This window comes from Leptonychotes weddellii, chromosome 7 (assembly GCF_054177405.1).
Source record: "Leptonychotes weddellii isolate Sample4059 chromosome 7, ASM5417740v2, whole genome shotgun sequence".
Taxonomy (NCBI): Eukaryota; Metazoa; Chordata; class Mammalia; order Carnivora; family Phocidae; genus Leptonychotes; species Leptonychotes weddellii.
In genome coordinates, this window is record NC_138375.1 from 56,599,883 (window position 1) to 56,614,138 (window position 14,256).

Below are 14,256 nucleotides of genomic sequence, written 5' to 3' on the forward strand. Positions count from 1 at the left end.
AGAGGTGCCAAGTGTCTTTCCCAGAGAGGCATAGCAGGGAAATGGTGAGTCCACTTTATAAGTCTAGGACTGCCTGACCTCCTCCCTTCTCAGAGCTAGACGCTGTGCGCGACTCAAATCTGGATCATTCATTCATTTAATCCTCACAACTCGAGGAATCTGTTTTACAAAAGCAAAAGAGCTCTGAGAGGCTGAGGTTTGCCCAAGGCCACAGAGAGAAAGTGGAGGAAAACGCAGAGGGGCGCTTCGAAAGAACGAACGCGTCTTTGGGAGCTCCCTGCCCTCCCCCGTCCAGCCTCGACTCCAAAGGCCCGCCCCTCCCCCTCCCGGCCCGCGGGCCCCTTTAACCGGGCGGCGGAAGAGGAGGCCGGGGGCGGGCGGGCAGCGCCCAATGGGCTGCGCGGAGCGTCACTTCCCGGCGGCGGGAGGCGAGCGGCGGGTGTCGGGGGCGGTGGGCGGCCGGCGGGGGCGGGGCGGCCGGAGGAGGCGTTGGCAGCGGGCTGGGACCCACGCGGCGCCGCAGCCCACCTGGCCTGCAGCGCTCCCACCCCCGGCGGCGGCGGCGGCGGCACGATGCCCTTTGACTTCAGGAGGTGAGTGTGGCGACCGCGGACACAGGGGTGCCCGGGCACGCCGCGGACTCCTCTTGCCCGGCACGCAAAAGCGGCCCCGCAGCCCTGTGCATGCCTCCTGCAGGCCCACGGGGACCTGGGGCGGGGCCCCTGCTGCACACAAAGCCGGAACCTCGGAGGGCCCCCTCGTGCAGCGGGAGGCAAAGCCACCCACCTCCTGGCCGCCCGACCCCTTCCCTCCACCGAGCCCCCTCCCCAGCCTGCCCCAACACCACGCAAACCCGCATCTCCTGCGGCCCCCCCCCCCCCCATTCTGGGAAACAGGTAACTCACTTTCCCAGCTGGGAGCAAACGAGCCATCCCTCCTTCCCCCTGCCATCTCTGGAGCCTTATTTCGTGGACCCCACCCCTGCTGACAGGTGCATCCGACCTCCAGTGAGCCCCCAGGGATCCGCAGGGGTCTGCAGCCCCATGACCGCCTGGCAGCAGCTGGAGGGTTTTAGGTTTCCATAGGCTGAGACTGCCCCAGCCTAGGCAGAACAGGAGGCCTCTGCCAGTCCCAGTCCTGTTCTCTGGGTATGGGGGCACCATGGGAAGGGGAGGAGGCCAGGAGCCATGGACAGGGCTCCCCAGAGGGCCCAGCCTGGTCTGGCCGTGGCTTTCTGCAGTCACTACAATGGGTCCTTTGTGGGGTCCAGCTGCCTCATGGTCCACGTTGTGCTGCGCTAGGCCTTCAGAAAGCCTGCCTGAGAAGGGGTCTCCGCCAGACTTCTTTGCGGTATGGAGCCTCGGGGGATGCCCTGCCTGAGGCAGCCACACTGTGGGGGTCTGGCCAGGAAAATAGCAGGGCTTCAGTGTGGGGAAGGGCTGGATTAGAATCCTGGCTCTGCTCCCTCCACTGAGCAGCTCGGTATCTTCTAGAAATTAGGGGCGAAGGCTCTAGGTTCAGACCTGCCCTCAGCTGTGTGACAGGATGACGTGGGCAAGTATCTGAACCCTCTCAGTATCTCTAAAAATCACTACCTGCAGGTTGGAGCTGAAATAAGGTCCTCACCTGTGAGGATTGGATGCAGGAGAAGCATTGTAGGGTTTAGAGCTCAGAAGTAGGACATCAGTAGATGAGGAGCTTCTCCGTGAGGCCATTTCTTCATCCACAAATTGGGTTCTGATGCTTCCCTCACAGGAGGGAACTCTTCCTCCTCACCTGCCCCTTCCCTCTGCATAGGTGAGAGTGAAGTCAGGGTAAAGTTACAGCCTTCCCAAGAAGAAAAGCCTGGCAGTGACCCCCACGCACTGGCTGATGGGGCACTCCAGCCTTTCCTGGGCACCAATGCCATCTGCAAACATCTGCCAGCTTCCTGCCCCTTCCATGAAGCCCAGAGGCCGACACCAGGGTCTTAGACACATGCTTGCAGATCCAGGGCAGTTCCAAAGGAGGAAAGCTCCTTGGATGGAATCAGGGGCAGTCCTTACACTGACAGTTAACCTTGGGCCTCGAGAGCTGTGGTTGGCACGTGGGTTCCTGGTTCCACAAAGCCTCCCCTTACCCAGGCTGATACTAAAGATTCCTGACCGCCCCACCCCCATGCCCTTGTGATTTAGTAGGTTCCAGTGATTTTGACTTTATTGGGGAAAACCGCCACTTTGGGTCATTTAATCCTTTCAGTCTGCAACCAACCGCTTTGGAGGAAGATGAGGCTCCAGGCTGAGGGTCTTGCCCTGGACCTCACGGGACCTAGACTGGGGGGTGGGCCAGGGTCTAGGTCATGCACAGCTTCTGACCTGGTGCCCCTTGAGTTGGAGGTTTGGAGTGCCCTGGTGCTATGGGGGCCCCAGCCTAATGAGGTATTGTTTTAATAAATTTTCTTGAGGGCTTGGGCTTACCACAGAACAGTGAGACTAGATTTCACCACTTGGCATTTGCGCTTTGGAGGATGAGCCATTTGTGCCTAGTAACCCACACTTTTTAAGATCTGTTAACTCCAGGACTCAGTTTCTCAGGAAGGTTCCCCCATCCCACACACCTTCTTCCTCTTCGGTGTTCATTCATCAAATGTTTACCGTGCTCAGCCCTCTGCCACGTGGCCCACAGTACCGAGCTGGGGCTGTGTAGCCCTGCCCTCTCAGCACTGAAGAGAAGGGAGGAGGACATCTACCCCTGTACAGGAACTGCGAGCTGCAGACTTGAAGTCTGTTCACTTGTCACCTGCGGGAGGGAGTTTTCATCTTCATTGTAAATCAAAGGAACGGGAGGCTGCTAAGTAGAAGTTATTTGCCCAGGGTCATATACTGGTGAGCTGGTGGAGCTGGGATTTGAACTCGGGGCTGTTAGCTCCAAAGCTCTAGCTCTGGGAGAAAAGGGAGTGCTTCCAGAGTCCCAACCCTGTCAGATCTCTTAAGAACTGTGGGGGAAGGGAGAGGGGCATACTGTGATTGGACCCCCTCTCCCAGTTGGAGGCCTGGAAGAAAACCAGGCTTCCTGCCTGTTTTGCTTGCCTTACAACGAGCCAGAATCAGGAGGAGGTGTGTGTGTGTTGGGGGGGGGGGGTGGATAGCAATCTCTTGCCCTTTCTTATCAATACTCCTTTTTTTTCTTAGTGCCTACGGGACCTTGTGCAGCTTACCTTCTGTGTGTTCTCCTGTCTGTGAAATGGGCATGAGAACAGTACCCATTGTTGAGAGGATTAAACAAGTCAATGTGTGTAAAGCATTTAGACACAGTAAGCACCCAATAAATTTTGGCCACTATTTTCATTATTTGTGTTATTTCATGTAAGCACCTGTATTTCCTAACACTATGTAATTCACTTAATTATTATGCTTATTCTCTTTCTCCCTCCCATTAAATTGTGAGCTCCCTAGGGCAAAGATTTTTATCTGTTTAATTCTCTGCTGTAACTCCAGTGCTTAGAACAGCACCTGGGCCAAACTCGCTCTTGGAAATGCCTCTCAGGGTCTGTTACGGAAGTCAAAGGCATGGTGTGATTTGATAATGCCAACTCTTCTTTACTGGGCAGATTTTCAGCTATTGGTGGAGAATTTTCCCCCTTCCTTCCTTGAATTTGCTCTCTCAGTTGCTTTTGGGGGTTGGAGGAGGCGGGATCCTGGGACTGCAAAGATTACTTGTGTTTGCTTTTCTCCCGTTGAATTGTTTCATTAATCGCTGGCAAGTTGCTGTTGTGGAACTGGCCTTGGGACCCAGATCCGTGGGTGTTGGCTCTGACCATACCCAGTTCCGGCTGGCAGGGGTCGGCAGCATCTACCTCCCACTCAGCCTGGGGTAGGGGTGGGGGACAGTTCCTGCAGCCCAGGCCCAGAGGAGCCTGAGCACAGCTTTCAGAGGGGCAGAGATGGCCCGCTTTCCCGCAGTGGAGGCCCCCGAGTTGAACCCCTAAGTCCTGGGTTTGCTGCTGCCCTGTCACTGACCAGCCAAGCCATGGGACAGTTAGTTTACCTTCTCGGGGCCTCGGGTTCTTCATTTTAAAGACAAGTGGTAACCTTCACTGCCTCACCTGGTAGGGTAGATGTAGGGGCAAGAGAGGTGTCCCTGCCGGGTAGGGCCAGCTCTGTAATTTGTGGGGCCCAGTGCAAAATGAAAATGCAGAACCCCTTGTTGGAAAAGTATTGCGGATTCCAAGACCATGATAGCAGAGCATTTAAATAAACATAGACCCCCGGAGCGGGGGATCCTGACTGTAGGTCAGATGCTCATGATGTCGGCCCTACAGCAGTGCCTTGGTTCAACCTCCATTGCTTCTCACCCTGGCCTTCCTCCAGGAGACCCCAGACCTTCTTGAGAGAACCCTGAGTGAGCTTTCCAAAGTTGACCTGGTTTTTTCGTTTTGTTTTGTTTTGTTTTCATAGTAAAGCTTTCCACAGTTAACCTGATTTTCTCATGTCCTGGTTTCAACCTTCAAGCAGGGTCCATTGCTCTGAGGATCAAGTATGAATTCCTCAGCTCCTCATGTGGCTTTGTCTGAGGGGGGCCCTGCAGACCCAGAGCCCCCCTCACTCCCTGTGCCCAGCTAAGCCCCAGCCCCCACAGGGGGCTCTGAGCACATAGTTAACACTCAGCAGTTAGCTAACATGAGTGTCTGTATTTCTACCCTGCCTTATTCCAGAAAGAGCTTGGGGAAGCTGACAGAAACACATACTTTACAATAATTTTTTTAAAAAGGTTTATTTGTTTATTTGTGAGAGAGGTAGAGAGAGCGAGAGTGTATGGGGGGAGGGGCAGAGGGAGAAGGAGAGAGAGACTTTTTTTTTTTTTTTGCAGAGCATTGTTTATTTAACCGTAACTCAAGTCTTCAGTAGGAAAAGCAGCTACGTCAAAATAGCCTTTTCCCCCCGGCTATATTAGAGGGCCGGTGTGTATTATGACTGCAATCCGAATTTCCAAAATTTAAATAACTTCCACTTCATCCATATCCTCCCTTCCTCCCTCTCTCTCCCCTTTCTCCCTCTTTCTAGCAGACACTTTCCAATAAGGAGAGAGAAACTTAAGCAGACTCCACTCTGAGCACAGAGCCTGATGTGGGGCTCGATCCCACAACCCTGAGATCACAATCTGAGCTAAAACCAAGAGTCGGACACTTAACTGACTGAGCCACCCAGGCACCCCTACTTTACAACAATTTTTAAAAAACATAAATGGGCTTAAAAATGAGGGCAAAAGGGAGATGAAGATTAGACCAGAGGAAAAATGATGTGAAGATGAAGCCAGTATTTTGTGTTTATTGAGCCCTTCCTGGTGCCTGACAGTGTTGTAAGGGTCTTACGTACATCAACTCATGTAATCCCACAGTATCCCTGCTACACAGTGTTGTTGTCCCACTTTACAGATAAGCCAGTTGAGGTGCAGGAGCAATGTGGGTCAGCAGAAGGTGCTGGGCTTGAAATGCTGCCGTCTGGCTCCAGAGCCCCACTTGTCGGCTGTAGGCTCATCTCTAAAGCTTTTCCCCTTCCATTCAGCAAGTTCAGAGAGAATGGGAATCTCCTCTAATTGGATTCATTGGCTTTCTCATCTCTAATTCTTTCCCTATAGCCGTCATTAAGAAGCTCAAAGTCATCAGCTTTTTTTTCTTTTTTTTAACCAGCCTCATTTGGCCTGACACCTGATTCAGAAATTGTCTTTAAAGACGCCCACTAACAGTCTCACACTAACTTAGAGCATCTCACTCTGGAGGATCCAGGGTTTTCCTACATTGGCCACTGGGGCTTTAAAGCCTAGAACATATGTTTACCTGCTCATCTGGACATGGAATGAGATGGAAATCTCTCCTCTCAAGGCAGTTTGGATTCCTGACTGTGATACCTCATATCTTGAGACAGGGCTTTAGCCAGCTGTGGCCTTGTCAAGTGCCGTTTCCTATCTGGCCATCTTTTCATGTTTTATTTTGGACTTGCTGCTACGAGGGTGTGAGGAGGGCATTTGGGGGGAGGCTCACCCACCACCTCTACGTCGGTGTCCTCAACACTAGCTGTGCGTTAGAATCACTGGAGGAGCTTAAAAGTCTCCCAACTCAGGCTACATGCCAGACCTAATAATCAGGCTCTCAGGGTGGAGGGCCAGGTATCAGTGTTTTTTTAAAGGCCCTCACATGACTCCAGTGCGTGACAGAGACTGAGAAGGTTGCTCAAAATCGGGAGAACCAATAGGAAGCAGGGCTGAGAGCTCTAGGGCAGCCAGGTGGTGAGTAGGTAGGTACTTGGAGGGAAGGCTGGGACTGGAGTCTGGTCCCACCTGTCACTCCTGTGTGACCTTCAGCAAGCCACTTCCCTACTCTGGGACTGTTCCTCACCGGTCAAGTGGTCGATAAGTGGTCTTACTTTCCACTGATGTCCTTGCTCTTCAGAGTGTGGTCCCAGACCAGCAGCTTCAGCATCACTGGGAGCCCTTGGGAAATGCAGAATCTCAGTGCCCACCCGGAATCTGAATCTGTGGTTTAATAAGCTCTCCACGTGATTTGGATGTGGGAAAGGTTGCCAAAGCCCTGCTCTGTATGGCTGACTTGACACAGCATCTCTCATTCTGTGCTGCATACGGCGTCCCCCCTTTGAGATTCACAACACGTGTGTCCCTTTCTAAAGGCACTGAGAAGTACTGCATGAGAGGAAGCCGAGTCACTTGGTTCAGCCCAGCTTTTGCCAAACTGATTGTCGAAGCCACCCTGTTGTTCACAAGACGCCCAGTACCATTTCTCAGAATATAGTGTGGGAAACAGCCCTAACTGATCCTTAAAGGAGTAGTAATTAGCCTAATTGTCTGTTGTCAACTTTAACATTCAGGTCTGTTAACTGCATTGGTTATATATGCAGGAAAAGTATGGGACAGGAAAAAAAAAAGCCCTCTAACACTAGATGTATTTGTTTTTATAAGTCTTGGCCCTTGGGAGAGGCAGGAGAAACTCGGGGTTCCCTGTCCTCCCGAGCGAGAGCTAGGGGATACGGAGGTGCTTTACAAATCTCCTCACCCTGAGTGGGCATTATTGTTCCTGTTTTACATCCAGGGAAATCGACCTCAGAGATGATGGATTGCACAGCTCGTGCATCAAGGGGCCCTGGGGACTGGTATACACCTGCCAGTGTAATCCTCCCCCTGGAGCCCCTTCCTCCTGTAACCCACTGGGCAGCACAGCTGGACAGGAAGCGAGATCCCTTTGAAATGGATTAAATGTTCTGTTTCTCCAAAAGGTAGAAACCCTATTGGAGATGAGAAGCCTGGCTGTTTGAAAACCAAAGTACAGTCACAGGTACCTGAAACTTTGAGTCCTGGTGCTGTGGCAGGAACCCCTCCACGGCGTTCGCTTTTCTTTCTTGCATTCCAGTCCGGGGCTGGAATCTCTTTGGAGGAGGAAAGGAGGCAATACTCATCTTACTAGGAATGCCTGACGGTTCCTCAGCTTGTGATGGGTAGAGCGCTGTGTTGGGCATGTCATTGGATTTAAAAGCCACCCCGACCCCACACAGTAGACAATTATTAGTAATTTATTTTCTTTAGTTTCTTTTTTAAATTAATCATACAAAAATTGACTTTTGGTGTACTCCTCTGTGAAATTCAAGACATTCTCTCGTAGAACCACCCCCACCCCCATGTAGATACAGAACAGTTCTATCACCATAAGAAACTCTCATGCTCTCACTGTGTGGGTCACACTACTAATTCAGTTTTTTAAAAATTGTGGTAAGAACGCTTAACATGAGATCTACCCTCTCAACAAATTTTTAAGCACGCAGTAGTGTTAACTATCAGTTGTACGGCAGATCTCTAGACATTACTCCTCTTGTATGACTGGAACTTTATACCCCTCGAAGAGCTCTCCCCAGCACCCACCATTCTACTCTCTATTTCTACAAGCTTAATTGTGTCAGATACCTCACGTAAGTGGGTATCGTACAGTATCTGTCCTTCTCTGACTGGCCTGTTACCCTTAGCATAACACCCTCAAGGTTCATCCATCTTGTTGCATGTGGCAGGATTTTCTTTTCTAAGGCTGAGTAATACTCCACGGTACGTCTACACCGCATTTTCTCGCTCCATTCATCTGTCCATGGACTTTTAGGTTGTCTCCACATCTTGGCTATCGTGATTAATGCTGTACTGAGCATGGGGGTGCAGTTATCTCTTCAAGATCCTTTCAGTTCTTTTGGGTAAACACCCAGTTGCAGGATTATTGGGTCATAGGGTGTTCCTATTTTTAACTTTCTGAGGAGCCCCCGTACTGTTTCCTGGAGTGGCTGCACCAGTTTGCGTCCCACCAGCAGTGCACGAGCGTTCCTCTTTCTCCATATCCTCGCCAACACTTTTGTTTGACAGTGGCCATCCTACCACGTGTGAGGTGCTATCTCATTGTGGTTTTGATTTGCATTTGCCTGATGACCAGTGACGCTGAACAGCTTTTCGTGGATGTGTTGGCTATTTGTATGTCTTCTTGGGATAAACGTCTATATATAGCTCTGTGGTGAGAGAGTAAGCAGTCGGTCACGTGCTGTGAAGCCCCCAGGGCCCAGGCAGGTGCCTTGGTGGGTGATTGGGTGCGGGCTGTGGCCCATGGGAGAGCGACACTCCATCGGGAAGGGCAGCTCCAATGCGGCTCTGTGATTTGTTGCTCCTCAGATTTCCCAATTTCTCAGGAAATGATGAAAATCTTCTAAATTGTGTGAAAATGGTTAGGAATCATTTCCAATTTTGTTTTTGTTGAACATGATACTGGGCCAAACCAGTGCCTTCCTGGGGCTGACAGTGGCCCGTGGCTGACAGCAGGCAGCCTGTGTGTCACACGTACCAGCGTGACCACGTGCTAGCTGGGTGGACAGCCCCAGGACTGTTAGAGGTGGTCTGCGGGGCTTGGAGCCCAAGGCAGAGAAGTGAGGGATCTGTGGGCTTGGGCAGAGGCAGCCTTGGGGCATGGGGCTTCCCTCCTCCGGCTGGTGCTGGGACGGCCCGGCCAGCTCTGCCACTGGACCCAGCCTTCCTCTTCAGCAGTCCCAGGGCTGGCCAGAGCTCAACTTGAGTGACACTCCCTTGCTCCAGACCGTTTAATACCAACAACCTCCAGGGTGTATCTTGCAGTTGACCTTCAGGGCTGTGTTGGGATAATAGCAGTGCCCACAATAGGCCCCATTTGGCAAGTGCCTGGCTAAAAGCCTTCCTTGGATTCTCTCGGTTGATCCGCATATTGGGTAAGAGCTCTTTATTATTCCTGTTTGTCTGGTGAGGATGCTGGGCAGAAAGAAGGGAGAGGACTTGGCCAAGGTCGCACAAACTTCGGGTAACACAGCTGAGACTTGAGGGCTCACCTGTGATGCCAGAGCTGACTTTCTTAACCATACTCACGTGCCCTAGAGGCAAGTGTTATCGCCTTGGACATGCCTGATGTTACCTGCCATCCCTTTTTTTTTTTTTTAATTCAATTAGTTAACATACGGTGTATTATTAGTTTCAGAGGTAGAGTTCAGTGAGTCATCAGTCTTATCTAACACTCAGTGCTCATTACATCACGTGCCCTCCCCAATGTCCATCACCCAGTTACTCCATCCCCTCACCCCTCTCCCCTCCAGCAACCCTCAGTTTGTTTCCTATCATTAAGAGTCTCTTATGGTTTGTCTCCCTCTCTGATTTTGTCTTGTTTTATTTCTCCCTCCTTTCCCCTACGCTCCTCTGTTTTGTTTCTTAAATTCCACATATGAGTGAGATCATATGATAATTGTCTTTCTCTGATTGACTTATTTCGCTTAGCATAATACCCTCTGATTCCATCCACGTCGTTGCAAATGGCAAGGTTGCATTTTTTTGATGGCTGAGTAGTATTCCATTGTATATATATACCACATCTTCTTTATCCATTCATCTGTCGAAGGACATCTGGGCTCTTTCCACAGTTTGGCTACTGTGGACATTGCTGCTATAAACATTGGGGTGCATGTGCCCCTTTGGATCAGTACATTTGTATCCTTGGGGTAAATACCCAGTAGTACAATTGCTGGGTCATAGGGTAGCTCTGTTTTCAACTTTTTGAGGAACCTCCATACTGTTTTCCAGAGTGGCTGCACCAGCTTGCATTCCCACCAACAGTGTGGGAGGGTTCCCCTTTCTCCGCATCCCCGCCAACATCTGTCATTTCCTGACTTGTTAATTTTAGCCATTCTGACTGGCGTGAGGTGGTATCTCATTGTGGTTTTGATTTGTATCTCCCTGATGCCGAGTGATGCTGAGCATTTTTTCATGTGTCTGTTGGCCATTTGGATGTCTTCTTTGGAGAAATGCCCATTCATGTCTGCTGCTCATTTCTTGACTGGATTATTTGGGTTTTTTGGGTGTTGAGTTTGGTAAGTTTTTTTATAGATTTTGGATACTACTAGCCCTTTATCTGATATGTCATTTGCAAATATCTTCTCCCATATTTTTGGTTGTCTTTTGGTTTTGTTGACTGTCTCCTTTCCTGTGCAAAAGCTTTGTCTTGATGAAATCCCAATAGTTCATTTTTGCCCTTGCTTCCCTTGCCTTTGGAGACATGTCTAGCCAGAAGTTGCTGTGGCCGATGTTACCTGCCCCCTGTTAGTTGTGTTTACAGTTTGTTTCTCTGGAAGCCTTGGAGGGATTCTGGGTCACTGTAGAGGGGGCCAGGCCTGGGTGGTCATTTCCTGTCGCCATGCACATCTGTGGGCAGGGAGCCACGCAGAGGGGTGCAGCCCTTCTAGTGGGGAGCAGGTGGGGCTGGTCTCTGGAGCCCCCGTCAGCAGGCAGGAGTGGGCTGCAGTGGTGGGGCCAACTGTTCATTGAACATATTTGTTGGGGTCCTACTGTGTGCCGGGCTCAGTTCTAGAAGCTGGGGGATATATAGCACTGGGCCAAACAGAAATCCCCCCCTCCCCAGCCCCCAAACTCATGAGACTTGTTTGTATTCTGGCATTTGCTTCTCTTTCCCTCTCTCACTCTTTTTAATTAAATACACTTTTTATTTTGGAATAATTTAGATTTACAGAAAAGTTGTAAAGATAGTACAGTTACCCCCATCTGGCTTTCTCCAGGGTTCACACCAAGCATTACCACATCTGTCACAGCTAAAAAATTGATATTGGTACATTATTGTTAACTAAAATCCAAACTTTATTTGGATTTCACCTGTTTTCCACTCATGCCCTTTTACTGCTCCAAGGGTTCGATCCAAGATCCTACACTGCAAACAGTGGTCATGTCTCCCCAATCCCCTGTGGGTTGGGGACAATTCCTCAGTCCTTCTTGTTTTTCATGACCTTGGCAGCCTTGAGGAGCACTGTCCAGGTGTCCTCAAGGATGGCCTCCAGTCTGGATTTGTCTGATGTTTTCTTAAGATTAGACTGGGGTGTGGGTGGAGTGCCTTTCTCAGTGCATCCTGTCAGGGGTACCACATGATGTCCCTAGTGGCGTTCACCTTCAGCTGGCTCAGGCAGCATGGCCAGGCTGCCCCCATATTACCCCTCTTGATCAGCTGTCTTTCTCCCCACCTTCCTCACTGTGCAGTTGTCGTCCTGTAGGGAAGGGCACTGCAGTGGGAACCACCTAGCTCAGTGGAGGGTGTAGGAGGTATCATCACAGCTTGGAGTAGTCTGACACTGCCATCCACACTCTTTCCATTATACCCCGGGCTCTTTGAAAGAAGAGCTGAGAAGGAGGCTTGTAGGAGAGTGAGGCCTGTAAGAGAAACCTTGAAAGGACTGGGAGTATTTCATCCAGTGCAGAGAGGTGTTTTAAAGGTTTGTCCCACAGTCCTTTAGGCCCCCTACAGTAGACACGGTGGTGGGCCTATCCTGAGCCAATTCCCATGGATCCAGGAGGTGGCTGTTTACTGGGATCAGATAGCATCTCCCTATTTGTCGCCACGAGCTGAAATCTTACCCAGCATTCTCAGCCAGCCTTAAGCACCTGCTTCTCCATGAAGCCTTTCCTGTTCTTCCTGAGTGGCGATGCCCTCCCTGACTGTGCTAGCCCCTCCTCTCTCCATCCGTCTCTGTGCTCCGTCCCTCCCTTGCTCCCTTCCTGTCTGGCCGCAAGGACTCCAGGCTGTGGCCGTGTCACCCGTGTGCTCCCTCCTGCAGGACCCAGCCCAGGGCCTGGCACATAGGGCATGGCAGTCCCCGGGTGATGTGCTCAGCAGAGGCGCATGGCATTGTGGCGGGGGAAGGGCTTTGTCCATCTCCAGCAGCCCTGGCTTCAAGTTTCAGCTGCATTGCTTCCCACACGTTTGACTTTGGCCAAGATGCTTCACACCCCTGAGCCTCATTTGCCTCCTTGCAAGCCGAGCCTGTAGTGCCTGGCTCCCAGGATTGTCATGAGGGCCAATTGAGCTTGTCTCCGTAAAGCCCTTCAGGCTGCCTGGCATCTGTTCGGTACTCAGTAATTATTTCTTACAGAAAACAAGGAAATCCAGACTGTCACAGAATTCCAGGTTGGCAGGAAATTGGACTAGAGATGCCTCCTTTATATCAGCCTAAGTCAGCGAATTTCCATAGCACACCTGAAAGTCACAGTGATGCCATGCAACAGAAGTTCATTTCTCACTCATGTAATAAGTCCCAGGGTGGCTGGGGGTGCTCTGCCCCTCACAAGTACCCAGAGACCCAGGTTCCTTCCATCTTGTGGCTCTGTCCTCCCTGAGGGTGTGTTGGGTCCTCTCCCAGGCCTGGCAGTGGGGAGAGAGGGGAGGATGTGGAGGGCTCGGTGGAAGGTGTGGATTCGGCGCCATCACTTCTGTCCTGACCTGGGGACCCGCTCCCACCCAGCTGCGGGAGCGGCCAGGAGGCCCAGGCAGGCCTAGTGCCAGGAGGAGAACAGGAGGGGCTTAGATGTGCCTGTCGCTGGCAGAGGTGGTAACCGCGCTCAGTACTTTTCAGCCTTCCACCATTCTGGCACCAGCTCCGTAAGCTGGGGGCATATTCCTAAACAACATGTATTATTAGTCATTTTTCTTTAAAGTATTCAGCTTTTAACCATATTTTTATTTATGAAAGGTCGCTTTATAACATCTTTGAAAATGGCGAAGCGGTATCACCTGCCAGAAATAGATACCAGTAATTGCAGGGTTGTTCCGTTCTAGCTAGCTGGGGCCTGCCAAAGTTGTTGAGTCTGTTAAAAAAAGGTGGGGGGGATGGATATTGGCCAGTGCCAGAAAGATGAGAGGTCGAGGAGGGAGCAGCACTGCCTGAGACTTCTTTGATGTTCTCAGAATGTTCAAATGAGAATTCAGCGGGGATTAACCACACTGTGCAACCTAAAGCCACTTAAGCACCAGGTCCACATATTACCTGAAATCAGCCTGGGTCACACCGGTGGCCCGGGTGCCACACTTCGGGAAATGCTGGCTTCGGGGACAGCTTGCACACGATATGTACAAATCCAAAACTGGGTGCGGGGAGAGGTGGATGAGATTCACTGCTTTACCTCGTAGCACTTAGCACTTTACAGTTTGCACCTTGATCTGCGAGGGAGGAATTAAGAGTGTCACTTGGCCAAGGGAAACTGAGGTCCAGGGCAAGACATGACCCTCTCCAACCCCCCAACCCTCCCCGCCCCCACTCGGAGGGCCATACAGCAGACTTGAGTGCCCCTTCCTTCCACTGTCCCTGACTGCTGTCTTTGGTTGGGGAAGGCTTCCTCCTGTAGGTGTGACTACACGGGGCCCGGGCCTGTGTATTCATGCTGCTCTCCCATCTCTCTGTCCCTGGCACCCATCACCTGCCTGGTGCATGTGGCTGTGTTTGCAGAGGAATGCCAGCCTCCCAGGCCTGCTTCGAGGAGCCAGAAAATCAGAAGGCGGTCCTGGGCCTGTTTGGGAACTTGTCACCCACTCACTGGCCCAGTGGGTGACATAAATGTGTCTGGTGACAGCATTAGTTGGTACTGGTACCTGGGGGACTGTTTAGCTGCACGCTGTTCAAGGGAGGGCTCCCCCTGTGCCCTGTCGTGCCTTTTTTTTTTTTAATTTATTATGTTAGTCACCATAAAATATATCATTAGTTTTTGGTATGGTGATCCACGATTCATTGTTTTCGTATAACACCCAGTGCTCCATGCAGTACGTGCCCTCCTTAGTACCCATCACCGGGCTAACCAATCCCCCCTCCCCCCTCCCCTCTAAAACCCTGTTTGTTTCTCAGAATCCATAGTCTCTCATGGTTCATCTCCCCCTCCAATTCCCCCCCACTT

General features: G+C 51.2%; 1 protein-coding gene across 1 annotated transcript in view; it reads left to right on the plus strand.

Annotated features, from left to right (window-relative positions):
• Positions 1 to 436: 436 nt before the first annotated feature.
• ERGIC1 (endoplasmic reticulum-golgi intermediate compartment 1) overlaps positions 437 to 14,256 on the plus strand; it is a 103,770-nt gene continuing 89,950 nt past the window's right edge. The window contains exon 1 of the mRNA XM_081826327.1: positions 437 to 593. Coding sequence (XP_081682453.1) covers positions 574 to 593 — 20 coding nt within the window. The 5' untranslated portion in view covers positions 437 to 573. The remainder of the gene's footprint in view (positions 594 to 14,256) is intronic.